The 16,178-nt window shown below is 41.4% G+C and overlaps 1 protein-coding gene across 1 annotated transcript in view; it reads left to right on the plus strand.

Annotated features, from left to right (window-relative positions):
- LOC127629742 (cell surface glycoprotein MUC18-like) overlaps nucleotides 1-16,178 on the plus strand; it is a 61,729-nt gene that overhangs the window by 30,179 nt on the left and 15,372 nt on the right. The window contains exons 2-5 of the mRNA XM_052106958.1: nucleotides 12,992-13,110; nucleotides 14,543-14,792; nucleotides 14,910-14,980; nucleotides 15,083-15,170. Of these exons, the coding sequence (XP_051962918.1) occupies nucleotides 12,992-13,110; nucleotides 14,543-14,792; nucleotides 14,910-14,980; nucleotides 15,083-15,170 (528 nt within the window). The remainder of the gene's footprint in view (nucleotides 1-12,991; nucleotides 13,111-14,542; nucleotides 14,793-14,909; nucleotides 14,981-15,082; nucleotides 15,171-16,178) is intronic.

A 16,178-nucleotide genomic window follows, 5' to 3' on the forward strand; every position in this document is an offset into this window, starting at 1 on the left:
TTGTATATTTTGGAAGAGAGCAACCCATTATTCCTCAAAGCTCTTGTGGCCCATGTGTGCTTAGCTGGTCTCACAAGGGATTTTTGTTTATTTTTTATTTTATTTTTATAAAATGCATTTGCAATGCCCACTACTTAGTAGGTCCTCGTGGTGGCGCAGTTACTCACCTCAATCTGGGTGGCAGAGGACAAGTCTCAGTTGCCTCCGCTTCTGAGACAGTCAATCCCTGCATCTTATCACGTGACTCGTTGTGCATGACACCGCGGAGACTCACAGCATGTGGAGGCTCATGCTACTCTCCGCAATCCACACACAATTTTCCACTTGCTCTACTGAGAGTGAGAACCAATAAGTACGACCACGAGGAGGTTACCCCATGTGACTCTACCCTCTCTAGCAACCGGGCCAATTTGGTTGCTTAGGAGACCTGGATGGAGTCACTTATCACACCCTGGATTTGTATTCGTGACTCCAGGTGAGGTAGTCGGCGTCAATACTCGCTGAGCCACCCAGGCCCCCCTAGCTGTTAGGGATTTTTATAAGACCATAGCCTAATGCTCAGGATGATCTATGGCATGCTGCTGTGTGCAAGTGTGCTTGTCATACCACACTGAGCTGTTGAAGGAGTTCATAGATTCCAATGGAGTGTTCTGGCACATTGACGCACAAGTAGATGTGTTACATTAAGACCATGCAAAGCTTGCTCCAGATGATTGAGTGTAAGTTTTTGAATTGGTAGGTAATATTAATTTAATGAAAACTATAACTATACCTCAAATTAATTATATTACTTAAACACTACAACTGTCATTTCCACCCAATTTATTGAAGAGATTTCAGAAAGCAGAAAAAAATAAATAAATAAATAAAAAATTTCAAGCAAAAAACGACTTATTAATTATACCAAGTTGTATGCAGCCTGCAAGGATGGGGGACTTGGTATCATTACTCTTTACCCTTGGCTTAATTATCTAAAACAACGCTGCTCCTAGACCAGTGGTTCTCAACCTTTTTTTGATGAGCACCCTCCTACTACATTCCCTTACATGTTTCTTGAATTCAAGCAGATGTTGGGCTATATCTGGGGCCTATAAAATGAAAATGCAAAGACAGAAATGAAAAATTTGCCTTAATAAATTTTTTTTATTTATTAATTTATTATAATTTTTTTATAGTTTTACCAGCAGCTGAAGCAGCTGGGATGAGGATTAGCACCTCTAAATCTGAGGCCATGGTTCTAGGGGTATTGGAGGTATTGCCCCAAGTGAAGGAGTTCAAGTACCTCGGGGTCTTGTTCACGAGTGAGGGGACAATGGAGCTGGAGGTTGGCCGGAGAATCGGGGCAGCGGGGGCGGTATTGCACTCGCTCTATCGCACCGTTGTCACGAAAAGAGAGCTGAGCCGAAAGGCAAAGCTCTCGATCTACCGGTCAATTTTTGTTCCTACCCTCACCTATGGTCATGAAGGCTGTGTCATGACCGAAAGAACTAGGTCGCGAGTACAAGCGGCCGAAATGGGCTTCAGAAGGGTGGCGGGCTTCTCCCTTAGAGATCTATCGTGCATCCGTGAGGAGCTCGGAGTAGAGCCACTGCTCCTTTGCGTCGAAAGGAGTCAGTTGAGGTGGATTGGGCATCTGATAAGGATGACCCCTGGCTGCCTCCCTAGGGAGGTGTTTCAGGCACATCCAGCTGGGAGGAGGCCTCGGGGAAGACCCAGGATTAGGTGGAGATATTACATCTCCCCACTTGCCTGGGAACGCCTCAGGGTCCCCCAGTCAGAGCTGGTTAATGTGGCTCGGGATAGGGAAGTTCGGTCGTGACCAGGACGCGTCGGGACACCTGCTGCAAGGTTACTCCTGCCCGCAGAAAGCAGAGGTCTGTCCAGGGTTTGAGTGTCTGGCGGCAGGTGGTGGTGATCATCACACGGTGCGTGCCGCGGCGCCATGCTCGTTTCGGGACTCGAGTCTGAAGCCAGTGCTGAAGTGGTCTCATATGCATCAACCCCAGCGGCGTAACCGCCACGGAGGATGCCATATACCCCAGGAGCCTTTGGAAAAGTTTTAAAGGGACCATAGTGCCTGGCTTGAAGGAAGCGAGACAATGTCAGCACGCTCGTTGGTGAGACATGCTGACATTGAGACTGAGTCTAACTCCATGCTGAGAAAAGAGATGCTCTGAACCGGGGCGAGCTTGCTCTTTTCCCAGTTGACCTGAACCCCAAACGGCTGAGGTGCCTGAGCACCTGGTCTCTGTGCGCGCATAGTAACTCTCGCGAGGGGGCCAGGATGAGCCAGTCATCGAGGTAGTTGAGTATGCAGATGCCGGCTTCTCGGAGCGGGGCAAGAGCTGCCTCTGCGACTTTCGTGAAGATGCGAGGGGACAGACCGAAGGAGGACTTTGTACTGATACGCCTGGCCGTCGAACGCAAACCGTAGGAAGGGTCGATGTCACTGCAGAATCGAGACATGAAAGTACGCGTCCTTCAGGTCTACCGCTGCGAACCAATCTAGATGCCGGACGCAAGTCAGAATCTGTTTCTGCGTGAGCATTTTGAACGGGAGTTTGAGCAGAGCCCGGTTGAAATCTCGCAGGTCCAAGATCGGTCGTAAGCCGCCGCCTTTCTTGGGTACAATGAAGTAAGGGCTGTAGAAACCCTTCTTCATTTCGGTTGGAGGGACAGGCTCTATCGCATCTTTGAGTAAAAGAGTGGCAATTTCCGTGCACAGGGAATTGGCATGTTTGCCGTGTACTGCGGAAAAACGGATGCCCGCGAAGGGGGGCGGGGGCCTGGCAAACTGAATTACATAACCGAGTCGAATGGTCCGGTGCAGCCAGCATGATGGGTTGGGCAGTGAAAGCCAATGCCTCTAAACTCCGTGCTAGGGGCACCAAAGGGATGAGTATTTTGGACGTACCCAGCGGGGCTTCGCAGCAGGGCGGAGCAGGTAGTGTGGCGTCGGGATGCAAGGGTGCGTCCCGAGGCTTTGGTGCTGAGAACAAATTCAAAGCACTTACCTTGCTCCGCACGCCCGGCAGGGGGCTGGTTCGTGACTGAGGAGGAGATCTGATGTTGGCGTCCTCTAGACTCGTCTGAACCAGCAGGCCGGGGAACAGTCGTGGGGCTGAGGGCGGAGGTACCGCGGGACTGTTGAGATCTGGAAGCAAAGTGCCGTGAGAATGGCATTTGCGGGCCAGGTGACCCAGAGACAAAGGAAACTTTTATTGAGAACGTGGGTACCACAACCACCGCAGCCCTATTTGTGCGGCAAATGAAAAAACACAAGATTCTCCTCCCAGCTCTCCACCGGGGAAGGAGCGGTCTTACCACCTCCGGAGCTAACGTCTTGGACTCTGGGTCGGATGTCTCAGGAGCACCTGGGAGCCTTCCGGGTCCTCGAGGGGGTCCATGAGACAGGGGGCGTGCGCCTCCTGTGGAGTGCTCGACGCTGGGGCTGAGAGCTGGGCCCGGGTTGAGGCAGAGCAGGGTGTTTCTTAGCTGCAGGGGGACTCCCTCGGCGAGCAGATGGGGCATGGCCCAGGGGCGGCAGGTTTGCGGTGGGGCATGATATGAGAAATGGCCTCCGTCTGCTTATTCACCACGGAGTACTGCTGGGCGATGTCCTCGATGGTGCGCCGAAGAGGCCGAACTGGGTGACAGGAACGTTCAGGAAGCGAGTCTTTTCGGTTTCACGCATCTTGACCAAGTTCAAACACAGATGACGTTCCTGGACCACGAGCGTGGCCATCGCCTGCCCGAGTGACTGCGCTGTGACCTTCATAGCTCTTAGGGCGAGGTGCTCTCCACGATGACGTCAGCTCATCGTGCACTTCCGGGAAAAACTGGACCGGGGGGGCTGTGAGCGGCGCCCGGACCCCAGGAACCAGTCATTCTGCCATGATGGCTGTGGGGAGGATGGAGGGTCGCTGCCCAGACACACGAGACAACGCCTGTGGCCGTCTGAAGCGGAGAGCACTCTACCGCATCCAGGAACAACACAGGGGCAGAAAGGCATCTTGAAAAAGATGCATCCTGAAAAGGACGCTCAACGCCGCTGTGTTTTGCTCTTTTAGAGGAATTTACTCTTTTGAATAAAATCACTCTTTTAAATAGAACTCTTTCGAGTTGTCTGCACAGTCGAAGCGCCCAGGGGCAACAATGCACAGCCATGCAAGGAAGGAGAAAGCCGCTGTTATGCGGCGTCAATCCAACAGCATGCAGAGCGTCAGAGGAATAACAGGAACTGGTGTGTGACTCGCAGCAGACTGCATGCACGACCATCGGCTCCGAAGAAATGTTCTGAATGAACTCCCATATTTGCCCGCTTAAATACCCGTATGTCCGGGGGCAGGGTATGCAAATACTGTCTGCCAACTTCTCATTGGCCTTTTTTCATAAGTCAGAGGCATATTTCGGCACTCAAGAGAGACCCCTAGTGTCGCTTCCCTGCCGAAGAGGCCGAACTGGGAGTCAGGAACGTTCAGGAAGCGAGTCTTGTCGGTTTTACGCATCTCGACCAAGTTCAACCACAGATGACGTTCCTGGACCACGAGCGTGGCCATCGCCTGCCCGAGTGACTGCGCTGTGACCTTCGTAGCTCTTAGGGCGAGGTGCTTTCCACGATGACGTCAGCTCACCGTGCACTTCCGGGAAAAACTGGACCGGGGGGCTGTGAGCGGCGCCCGGACCCCAGGAACCAGTCATCCTGCCATGATGGCTGTGGGGAGGATGGAGGGTCGCTGCCCAGACACACGAGACAACGCCTGTGGCCGCCTGAAGCGGAGAGCACTCTACCGCATCCAGGAACTACACAGGGGCAGAAAGGCATCTTGAAAAAGATGCATCCTGAAAAGGACGTTCAACGCCGCTGTGTTTTGCTCTTTTAGAGGACTTTACTCTTTTGAATAAAATCACTCTTTTCAATAGAACTCTTTCGAGTTGTCTGCACAGTCGAAGCGCCCAGGGGCAACAATGCACAGCCATGCAAGGAAGGAGAAAGCCGCTGTTATGCGGCGTCAATCTAACAGCATGCAGAGCGTCAGAGGAATAACAGGAACTGGTGTGTGACTCGCAGCAGACTGCATGCACGACCATCGGCTCCGAAGAAATGTTCTGAATGAACTCCCATATTTGCCCGCTTAAATACCCGTATGTCCGGGGGCGGGGTATGCAAATACTGTCTGCCAACTCCTCATTGGCCTTTTTTCATAAGTCAGAGGCATATTTTGGTGCTCAAGAGAGATCCCTAGTGTCGCTTCCCTGACACAACATTGAGAGAGTGACAGAAGGAGAACTATAAATACAAAATATAAATATTTATATAAGTTGTAACAAAAATGTATTATATTTCCTCACTCCCCTAATGTAGCCTATGACAAATTTAATAGAGCTGAAATAGTGATATGACATTTATTATCAATTTATTTCTGCCTTTACAATTAGTGTTACTATAGTAAATTGAAGGGTGGTGATGTAGAATTCTGTGCTGAATTCAAATGAATTCACTTCTCGCATCTTGCTTCTCACAGATTCTCGCAAAGCTGCAAGTTGAAGAGCTCAAGCTTTAAGAGCTCAAGCTTGCGCTGCTCTGTCCGTTGAGCCGTATCCATCTTCAGAGCCATACAGGTGCATTAGCCGAGATTGTGCCTCCGCCTGTGTATTTATCGCTATTTATCTCAACCCATATAATTGAGAACAAACTGATATACTCTATAGATAAATGTTTTAATGCAAAGAAGAACTTGACGATAGATTTGATTATTGACTGATGCCTCTCTACTAATTTGCTCTCAACACCACCCGGCATCCTTTGAACGCCCCCATTCAAAGGATGTCGGGGGAAAAAATGACATGCATAAGCTTTAAAGATCTAGCTCCTTTTCTTTTTTTTATTCTCCCCAATTTGGAATGCCCAATTCCTCATGGTGGCATAGTGACTCGCCTCAATCCGGGTGGTGGAGGATTAATCTCAGTTGCCTCTGCATCTGAAACGTCAATCTGTGCATCTTTTCATGTGGCATGTTGAGTACATTACCACGGAGACATAGCACATGTTGAGGTTTCACGCTACTCTCCACGGCATCCACGCACAACTGACCTCGCGCCCAACCGAGAGAGAACCCCATTATAGTGACCACAAGGTGGTTACCCCATGTGACTCTACCGTCCCTAGCAACCGGGCCAATTTGGAGACCTGGCTGGAGTCACTCAGCACGCCCTGGATTTGAACTCATGACTCCAGGCGTGGTTGTCAGCATCTTTACTTGCTGAGCTACCCAGGCCCCCAAAATTAGCTAGTTTTAAACCAACACGAACACACAGGAAATCAACTTGTTGCTTCTGAATGTTAATGTACCCTGAAATCGACCCCACTCTGCAAAATTACTGATAAGCACCATCCTCCTTTCCCTCAGACATTTTCTGCATCAATTTATACAGTGAATTTTCACCTTTCTCTCTGGCACTACAGACACAAGTTCTGGTCCCATTGAAACCAGAAAGTAATCATGTTCAAATGTACTGTACTGTACTACATCATTTACAACAAAACTTTTGCTCTTCTCTTGGAGATTTTATCCATAAACTGGAGCTCACATGTGCCCATATGTTCAGCAATATTTCTAGCTTCACCCAATGGGGCAGTGGTTTGATTTTTGGTAAGCACAGACCGATTTCAGCAACAGAACTACCGACCTACTGTTGCCGAATTTACAGTATGATCATTCTATTTTAAAAAATAAAATATCTGCTTGATGATCAACTTTGAGGTATTTCTTTACTATATCCAACAATTTAAATCATACAACAATGTCATAATTATGAAACATTGCATGAATTACGTCATATTTATTGCTAGAAAATAACAAAATCACACAAATCAGCTTTTTAAAACTGGATTTAAACATGAACCAATTGTTGGTAATAGAGTTGCAAAAATGGAAAACCTCATATAATATTAATAGCTAATAAAACAGCTCATGTCAAATTTGTTTGATTAGCTTTACGATCATTTTACACTCATTTCAAGGACCATTTTTTGAATGAAAAAAAGGACTTAATTTCAGACCTTAAGAGTGTGGAAATTGCCACCTATATTATAAATGGATAGAAAAAAATCCATCTGGAACAGTTATCTCGTCTTTTCAGTCTCCACACAATTTGTCAACAGTTTCTTACGAACACATTTTCCTTTTTTGGCCATTCAGTTTTATCTGAGAGCTTTTTCCACACGAAAAGTTATACAGCCTAACTTCTTGGAGTGTGTTCAAGTCTCTTAACTATAATAAAAGCTTGTTATGATGTTCAGCATGGTTACTGCTTTGGCATCTTGGCAGACCTTCACTTGTCTGTAGATCTTTTTTAGTGGTCAAGATATTTGAATACACTATTATTTTTGTCATTGTAAAGGGATCAATGGAAAGGAGGAGGCGAGAAACGGCTTGACAATATAAATAATAGTTTTAATGATAAACTTAAAAGACAAACACACACATGACGGACATGTCCGTAAACTATCTCTCTCTAGCACCACCGTCTGCCATCGGCCTTTATCCCTCTCGGAGGCTTAATTTGCCTGACAAGGGACCGGGTGTGTATGATCACGACCCGGCCCCGCCCCGCCCCGCCCCGCCCCGCCCTGCCCTGCCCTGCCACAGTCTTTTATCTGTTTCAGATCATCTTTGTAATCAGAAGAAATTTGCCAGGGTTTCATCAATGGTAATAACATCATGACGCCTAATTCTGGATGTTTATGCTTAGACTATTTTGTATTATTTCATAAATGACTCATAGCTTTTGAAAGGCAGACCTTAATAAATTGTGGAACTGTTATATGCAAGCCTCAGTTCAGCATTACCAGTCATGTTCCCCATATCTGACCTTAGTCATTAGATGCATATTTAATTCAGTTAGCCTGAAAAGGAGGGCATCATTTTGCTTCATCACCACACGAGTCCTCAGAATCTTTAGAATCAAGGTGTTACATTGTTTGTAGATAGCGAGATTTCTCCTTTTTGTCATCAATGAATAATTCGGAGGTCTGATGGCCACAACAAAGAACGTTAGTCTTGAGCTAATGTCGCTAATGCACAGCAAATGCCTTTGTTTGAGGAAACTAATCAGATTTGTGTAAAGTGAAAGCATCACTCATACTCAGTTATCCCCTAGAAGTCCCTGCAGGACCACTTAGAGGGCAGGAAGGCTGTTTGCAATAGATGTTAAGGGTTCTGAGGAGCATTGGCACAAAATCAATCGGAAATATGAGTCCAGATAATACTGTACACCTTTGCTGTAAAGTGTTAGCCAACAATTGTCCTCACAAAACAAACAGCATGACTAGCAGATTATACAGGCTGTATTTTGTTGCTTTTTATGATCCATGTCAGTGTGTGATGGACATTTTGGTTAAAATGCTATTACATTTTTATCATGGACATAATAAAACAGTACCCATATTCACAGAGTGAATCTTACCACTAGGAGTTCTCCAAAGAGTTCCTAGCTAGGAGATTTTGCTAATAACCTATTCACAAAACTGCTAAGAGCAAGGAAATCTTAAGATAAGAGTAAATTGGAGATTACCTTGTTGCTATGGATGACATCACGTTTTATTAAAGTACTCTTTTAAATCGCCCACAGTGATTGGTAGACAGGGAACTGCTATTTTCTCAGTGAAGACAGACAACTATATATACATAAATAAATAAATAAATACAAACATACAGACAGACAGATATACAGACAGATATATATTTTTTTGGTCCTCATCCTGTGATGTAATGAAATGAGCTTGCGTACCGTCAACAACATCAATACACCCGGTAGCCCCTTGATTGCTGTGATACCCCGTGAATGCCCCCATTTTTGTTCTCTGCAGCTCATATGATTTTTTGTGAATACGGGCCCTGACTTTTTCAACAATCTTACCAGAACGAATGTGTGATCAGTTCACACATCCACTCTGGTAATATTATTGAAAATGTCAGTTTTATTATGTGTCCGTCCAGTGTGTTATTTAATGAAGTCTCTTAAAAGCAGAAGATTTTTGGGTAGTTTTACTCACAATTTCTTTGAAATTATCGCCTGTGGTAAATTGTTGTTTTGCTTTGCTAGTCCAAATGCTAATGTGAGGTCTAGAGGTAGACTTATAAATCGCTTTTACAGATTAATCAGTGCCATTAGTTACTTTTTTGAAATATTGGTTATCGGCAAAAATCTAATAATCTAATCTAATAATTGTCAGTAGTTTTTTCATAATTTCAAAATAAGAGTCCCCAGTGTGTTTTTGGCTTGTTCATACTTAAAAAGTCCCACATAATGCACCAAATCTTCCTTTTTTCTGGGTATTATTGGGATTTTGGTTGAACAATAAACTGCATCTGGGATTTTATTCATTTTGGACTTATGTCTTTGCCTGATATAGTAAAGAAAGAACAAGATTTTGTTTTTACATTCTTATACATTTATATAAAAACACTATCAGCCGATTTAATGGTTATCAGCCTTTTCCACCACCTTAGGCATCGTATCGGTAAAATCCACTATTGGTTGACTTTTCATGTTACACTTTCTCTTAGCTGACGAAACCAGACATCAGCTTAACATGACCCGTTCTTGCCTCCATTGCTTTATTTGCAAACTGCCCCTTTTCAACAGAAAACATGCCATCTATTTTTACTCTCCTCTTGCATAACTTGTTATTATGGTCCCTTGCTGTTGTTGATTGTTGTTGATTAACCTTGTCTGACCACACCTTATCTACTATATAAACACATCATCTTACACAAAAACAGGAAACTCCTTCTCCCATGACAGATTAAAAGTGTGTTTTGCTGCCATTTTATTTGAAATTTCACAACTAGCTGGCTAGATCATCTCACTGGTCTCGCTTGATTGGAGCTTGACCTCTGAACCCTTAAGTGGCTTCCACATGACTCGCATCAGGGCATCAACGATGTGCTCAACGCCAGCGTCAAGCACTGGTTTGACCTTTACATGTCAAGTGTCACAGGAAGCGCCAAAAAGGTGCGATTTTACAAGTTTGCCTGTCAAGAAAGCAAGAGGTGTGCACACTAAACATTGGTTTACTAAACATTGAAAACATGTACTTGGACATGAAACAGAAAACTTCTGGCAATTGCTTTGCATATCAAGCTTGTATAGGAAGTATTTTAACACATAAAAAGTTACATACTCAGCTTTAAGATCTTAACATAATGAGTCCTCTTATTACTTTCTTCAATTAATGTATCATAGACAACTATATTTAAGCCATTCATAGGTTAATTTTCTCGAAAACTGTAAGCACTGTTTCTTAGGCACAATGAAAATTTTGTTTTGAGCAACCAACTTAGACCCACCCTGGGACTATATCTTTGTTTGACCAACGCAGATGGGGGGCGTATTTAGAAAGCTATCCTGTTTGCTGGCACTAGTGAAAACTATAGTAGAGGTCTTTTGAAAAAAGAAAAAATTTAATAAAAAAATCCAATAACCATTCTCAAAGTGGACATTTTTTCAAATATTTCTTGTTGCTTTGTACTCTAAAAGAAATCAACAGTGAGGTAAAAACATGTGAAAATCACAAATGTCAGACCCGGCTTTGCAAAGACAGACTTTGCATATATGCACATTTCCCGGTACTCATTGGCAGCCGCTTCGAAAGGTCAGCAGCAACAAAAGTCAAAGAGTCAAAGCTGAAGTTGTTTAAACATTGAGGGATGATTTACAACACTTTACTAGAGCACAAAGCGACTCTGGGGACAACATTGGCACTGCACTCAAAAAAATTATTGAACTTGATTCAATCGAGGTTTGTGGACAGTGGTTCCATGTGTTTGAAATTAGTTTTCTTAACTTAAAATTATTATGTAATCTCAACACAAACTCTGTGTATAAAGAAACCATTTGAATTGGGTAAACTGAACCAAATTAAATGTGTTAATATATCTCAAATATATTTTATTTTGATATACTAACTATTGAAAGTGAATGTTAGTAATGTATGCAGAATACATGCCAGTTGGAAGCACTATAAAGTGCAGTTTAGTAATTATGATATGGTTAGCACAAAATTGTCCAATAAAGGATTCAATCAATTTCATGTGCAATGTCTACAGTACGTGTACTTATTGTTAGCTAATGCTCCACTCTTCACAGTAATGGTAACCCTCAAAATTCTAACATAACAGAAACTCTTCTAAATCTCAACATAACAAAACATTAAACACTAATTAGTATCCCCGTTTTATATTGATCTTGCACAAAAACACATCAAATAACACTCAATTTTAAAATGTACTCTCCCTATCGAAAGCATGCTGGGAAATGGAAATCACCTGCCCAGTTTCATCAATGCTACAATAACACCACAAAAAGTATTCATGTAGTCCCAACTCAAATGGATAAAATAAAACTCTTTTAACAAATTTAAATGGATAGAACGCAATGAAATCAATTTGTGACAAAAGGTTCTAGAATTGTTTTACTTTTGTTCAATTAAATAAATTGAACAAGCAGCAAAAAACTTTTTGGAGTGTGACCCTTTCCTCCATAGAGTTCAATGTATATGTAAACTTCCACAGGTCATGTGGACACCTCTTTAGAATCTACACAGTATTGCACAACCTTAAAATTATCTCGCCGTCTACATTAAATGTAACTATTCAGATAGACTGCACTTCATCAGGCATTATAATTAGACATTTATATAATTTTTACTATATATATATATATATTCTCTCAATCCTAATAAGTTTTGCTACAGACATGTTTGTCCGTATAGGGCACATACATTCAGAGAGCTTTAAGATGCTTTAAGTGACAGAACAGCTCATTTCAGGCTGACTTTGCAAACAGTAGGTCACTATTCTTGAGATAAATTGAGTCTTTCTTCCTTGTGAGGCGTGACACGCAGGAATGTAACACATTAATCTGGACATGGGTGGGCTCACTGAATTCCACTCATAATATCTTCTGCCTCTAGTGCTCCCTTCAACTGTGCTCCCACTAGATCAGGCATCTGACAAGGGTCCAATCAGATGTGGTCATCCCCATGCCCTATTTCCTGTAAATAGCTCCTTTGCATTATTATAAACTCCTTCAAAGGATAAAAGGGAATATGGATCACAAAGTGGTTTGGTTTGGAACTCACTCACGGATAACCTAAACAACAACAGAAGAAGGGATGCTGTTTGTTTGCCATTTACTAGTAAAACCATTTGACTCTGATTATTTTAAGGCCTTTTTTTCCTAATAGCCAACCAACTTTTATTTGACAGTTTACATTTATACATTTTTTCGTTCATTCAATTACTTGGCAGATGCTTTTATCCAAAGCAACTTATAGTGAAGTGCATTTGGTATACAGTACATTTGATCAGTTTGGCCTTGGAATTGAACCCATGACTTTTACATGTTTTAAATCCTCATGCTCTCTTACAAAGCTTTGCATGGTTTGGCTCTTGATGTATTTGTCTGAGCTTTTAACCCTTTACAGCCCATAACGTAATCTCCGCTCCTCCCAATCTGGTCTCGTGGTTGTCCCTCAGACTCATCTATGTTCTATGGGTGACAGGGCGTTCACTTCTTATGCTCTTAAATTGTGAAACTCACTTCCAGCTGATATTAGAGAAGCACAGACTTTTTTTTATATGTCCTTAAAACATATTTCTTTGGGATAGCTTTTGCTTGAATATTAATTCTTTATTTTTTTTATTCTGATTAATCATTATTTATGTCTTGATATGTGTTTTTATACTGTATACTATATTTGTTTTTAAGCTTTATATATTTATATGCTTGTATTTTTACTGTGTAAAGTGCCTTGAGAAACTACTTTTAAAGGTGCTATATAAAAATAATGTTTATTATTATCATTATTATTATTATTATGACCTTGGCATTTTTAGCACCAACATGCTCTGCCAGCTGATTTTCAGGAATAGTTGGACAATTTTTATGAGATAACTTCTATATCTGTTAAATGTGTTTTCAGCAAGGGCCGAGGTGGAGGTAAGCATGGAAGACAGGTTGGAGGTATCCTTAAATAGCAATGCCAAGATCTCCTGTATGTACATATCAAGAGAGCCGGCCATGGTGATAATGTGGTCCACGGTGAGAAATGGTCACTTTTACTTTTACAATACATGCATTGGATTTACTCGCTCCAAACATTAGCTCCAATGGGTCTTAATGATGAGCTTCCTTTTCATGTTATGCTGTGATGATGAAATTGAGATGTGTTTTGTACACAAAATTATTTGCAAATTTATACTATGCAGTGGAAATGTAATTTTGATATGTTTTATTAGCAAATGTGTTTGAATTTTGTTTTATGTGCAATCTTGATGATGAATTATTGGATTAAGGGGATTATGCTGTATAACCAACCGTCTTTATTATTTTTTAACTTTGGATAGTTATTGTTTTCATGAATTTGTTGTTTCATGATGTCGATTTGATATAGTATCTTCAGAGGTAATATCGGTTTGGAATGTCCAACAGGAGGAGTATTCCTCTCTTTTATCTTAAAGGGAGAGGTTGGCCATGTTAAGAGTGGTGTACACAAACTGCCATACTACTCTTACTATTTCTGCCATAGACAGACATGGCGAGGGTGGTGTGGTTAGTGTGCCATTCCAAACTATTGTCACTCTTTTACTGATTGTCATCGTTTTTTGTAATTGATCTTGATTAGCTACTCCATATTTTAAATAGGCATGTGATACAAACTTTTTCAAATACCTGATGAAGGTTGCATGACCGAAACGTTGAATTAATTCATTAAATTGTTTATTAGCAAGCAACAGCAGTGTGCAGTATTTTGTTTCTTGTTTACTGATCTCAATTATTTTACCTACGCACCTGCTGATAATTTATCAGGGGTGTGGTGGCTTTTTCTTCTTTTTTACAATACATAGTAATATTGTATTTTAAAAAAAAAAATGGATGAAGAATAATCTGAAGAAAAAAATATCCAGGAAGTAATTCTCCCTGAAATACTACTAATAATTATTATTTATACTGAGTTTAATTCATGCTAATATTAATTTTAAAAAAAATCAGTGTCCCAGACAGGCTATATCTATATATTTAAGTAATGAAAATCTGCCTGTCTGGGACACTGATTTGTTTTAAAATTAATATTAGCATGAATTAACTCAGTATACAATATACAGTAACAAATGCTACCTTGATGTACACGTGCAATTGTGCTTAACAAATATACTTTAAAAATGTTATAATATATCCATTTTTTTCTTATTACAGTAATAATCATGAAGTAGGCTACAGTGGGGAGGGTTGCATTTATCTAATGATAATGTCAAAATAATGTCACAATGCAAAAAACTACTTTCAAAATAGAAATTTCTTCGTACAAATATAATTTCATATAGCTACCTTTTGATTTTTGGTTGAAATAGACATTCCATTTTTGTGACATTTCTTTTCATGAAATTCACATCAATATTTAGATGAACCTCAATAGAATCAACAAACGAAACAATTGTTGGCAAAATGTTAACATGAAAATGACTTTGTACAGAAATTGCCCGGCAGGGACCAGGCCAGGAGAAAAATCTACTACTTTGATAATCAGAATGAGACTATCGATGAGGGCAGTGATTACACCGGACGGATCAGTGTCAGTCACTCTCATAACAAGAGCACTGAGAAGGGATACATCATTCTGAGCATTGACAAGGTGCGACTGAGTGATGAGAGGGAGTTTATCTGCACGGTGTACAATGTGTCCAAAGATCACGGTGAAGGACGCACTCGACTCCATGTCTTCAGTAAGATCAAACAGGCTGTAGAAAAGCCTGGCACCTCAACAGTTCCTCTCTAATACAAACATATGCTGCTTGCCCTGTTGTTCCTTCTTCCTAACACCAAACCTCTCTGTTCTTTAGATTCGCCATCTTTTCCTTTGATTGAAGTTACATACTCTGGAATTTCTGTTGATGCCGAGGGGCCGTCAAAGGTAGAGGCACACAAAACATGTTGTTGTTGTTGTTGTTTTTTTTTGTTAAGCAAATGCAGTTTGGTTTATTAAACTTTGCATAATTATTGTATTTCTACTCAGATTGCAGACTGTAAAGTGGAGAATGGGTACCCTAGACCCAACATCACATGGTACAAGGACGTGTTCCCTCTTCAGAACTCAGATGGTGGTAAATACTGGACTATTCTCAAATACATTACAGGCAATGCCTATAACATGCCAAAATTATCTTCAGCAAAAATGTGGCTTTATTTTACATGGCTGTCATAGTTAAAAAAGTGTTAATGTTAATAAAAATGTTTGTTTTTTTTGTTTTTTTCTTAATTTTATTTATATTTTTAATTCTCAATTCAGTTAGCATAAAAGAGCATTTTTTTAAGTTTCTGAAATAAAATAGCTGACTCCTTTTAATTGCTAAGGATAATTTCATAGATACAATTGTATGTATCCAAAATACACACAATTAGCTATTTATTTATTAGCACACGCTTTTATTTTCAGCAAACTTAACATGTGTAAATATTTATATGGACATAAAAAGATTCAACAACTAAGACATAAACTGAACAAGTTTCACAGACATGTGACTAACAGTAATGGAATAATGTGTCCCTGAACAAAGGGGGGTCAAAATCAAAAGTAACAGTCAGCATCTGGTGTGGCCACCGGCTGCATTAAGTACTGCTGTGAATCTCCTCCTCATGGACAGCACCAGATTTGCCAGTTCTTGCAGTGAGATGTCACCCCACTCTTTCACCAAGGCACTTGCAAGTTCCCGGACATTTCAGGGGTGAATGTCTCACAGTACGGACATTGAAATGTATTGCCCTGGCCACATCTGCAGTCCTCATGCCTCCATGCAGCATGCCTAAGGCACGGATCACGCAGTGGCGCAAAGACCCTGGGCATCTTTCTTTTAGTCAGTAGAAAGGTCTCTTCAGTGTCCTGAGTTTTTATAACTGTGATCTTAATTGCGTACCGTCTGTAAACTGTTAGTGTCTTAACAACCGTTCTCACAGGTGCATGTTTATTAATTGTTTATGGTTCATTGAACAAGCATGCAAAATATTATTTAAACCCTATACAGTAAAGATGTGTAAGGTTATTTGGGTTTTTACAAAATTGTCTTTAAAATACAGTGTCTTGAAAAAGGGATGTTTCTTTCTTTGATGAGTTT

The sequence above is a fragment of the Xyrauchen texanus genome, chromosome 36 (assembly GCF_025860055.1).
Source record: "Xyrauchen texanus isolate HMW12.3.18 chromosome 36, RBS_HiC_50CHRs, whole genome shotgun sequence".
In the NCBI taxonomy this organism is placed as follows: domain Eukaryota; kingdom Metazoa; phylum Chordata; class Actinopteri; order Cypriniformes; family Catostomidae; genus Xyrauchen; species Xyrauchen texanus.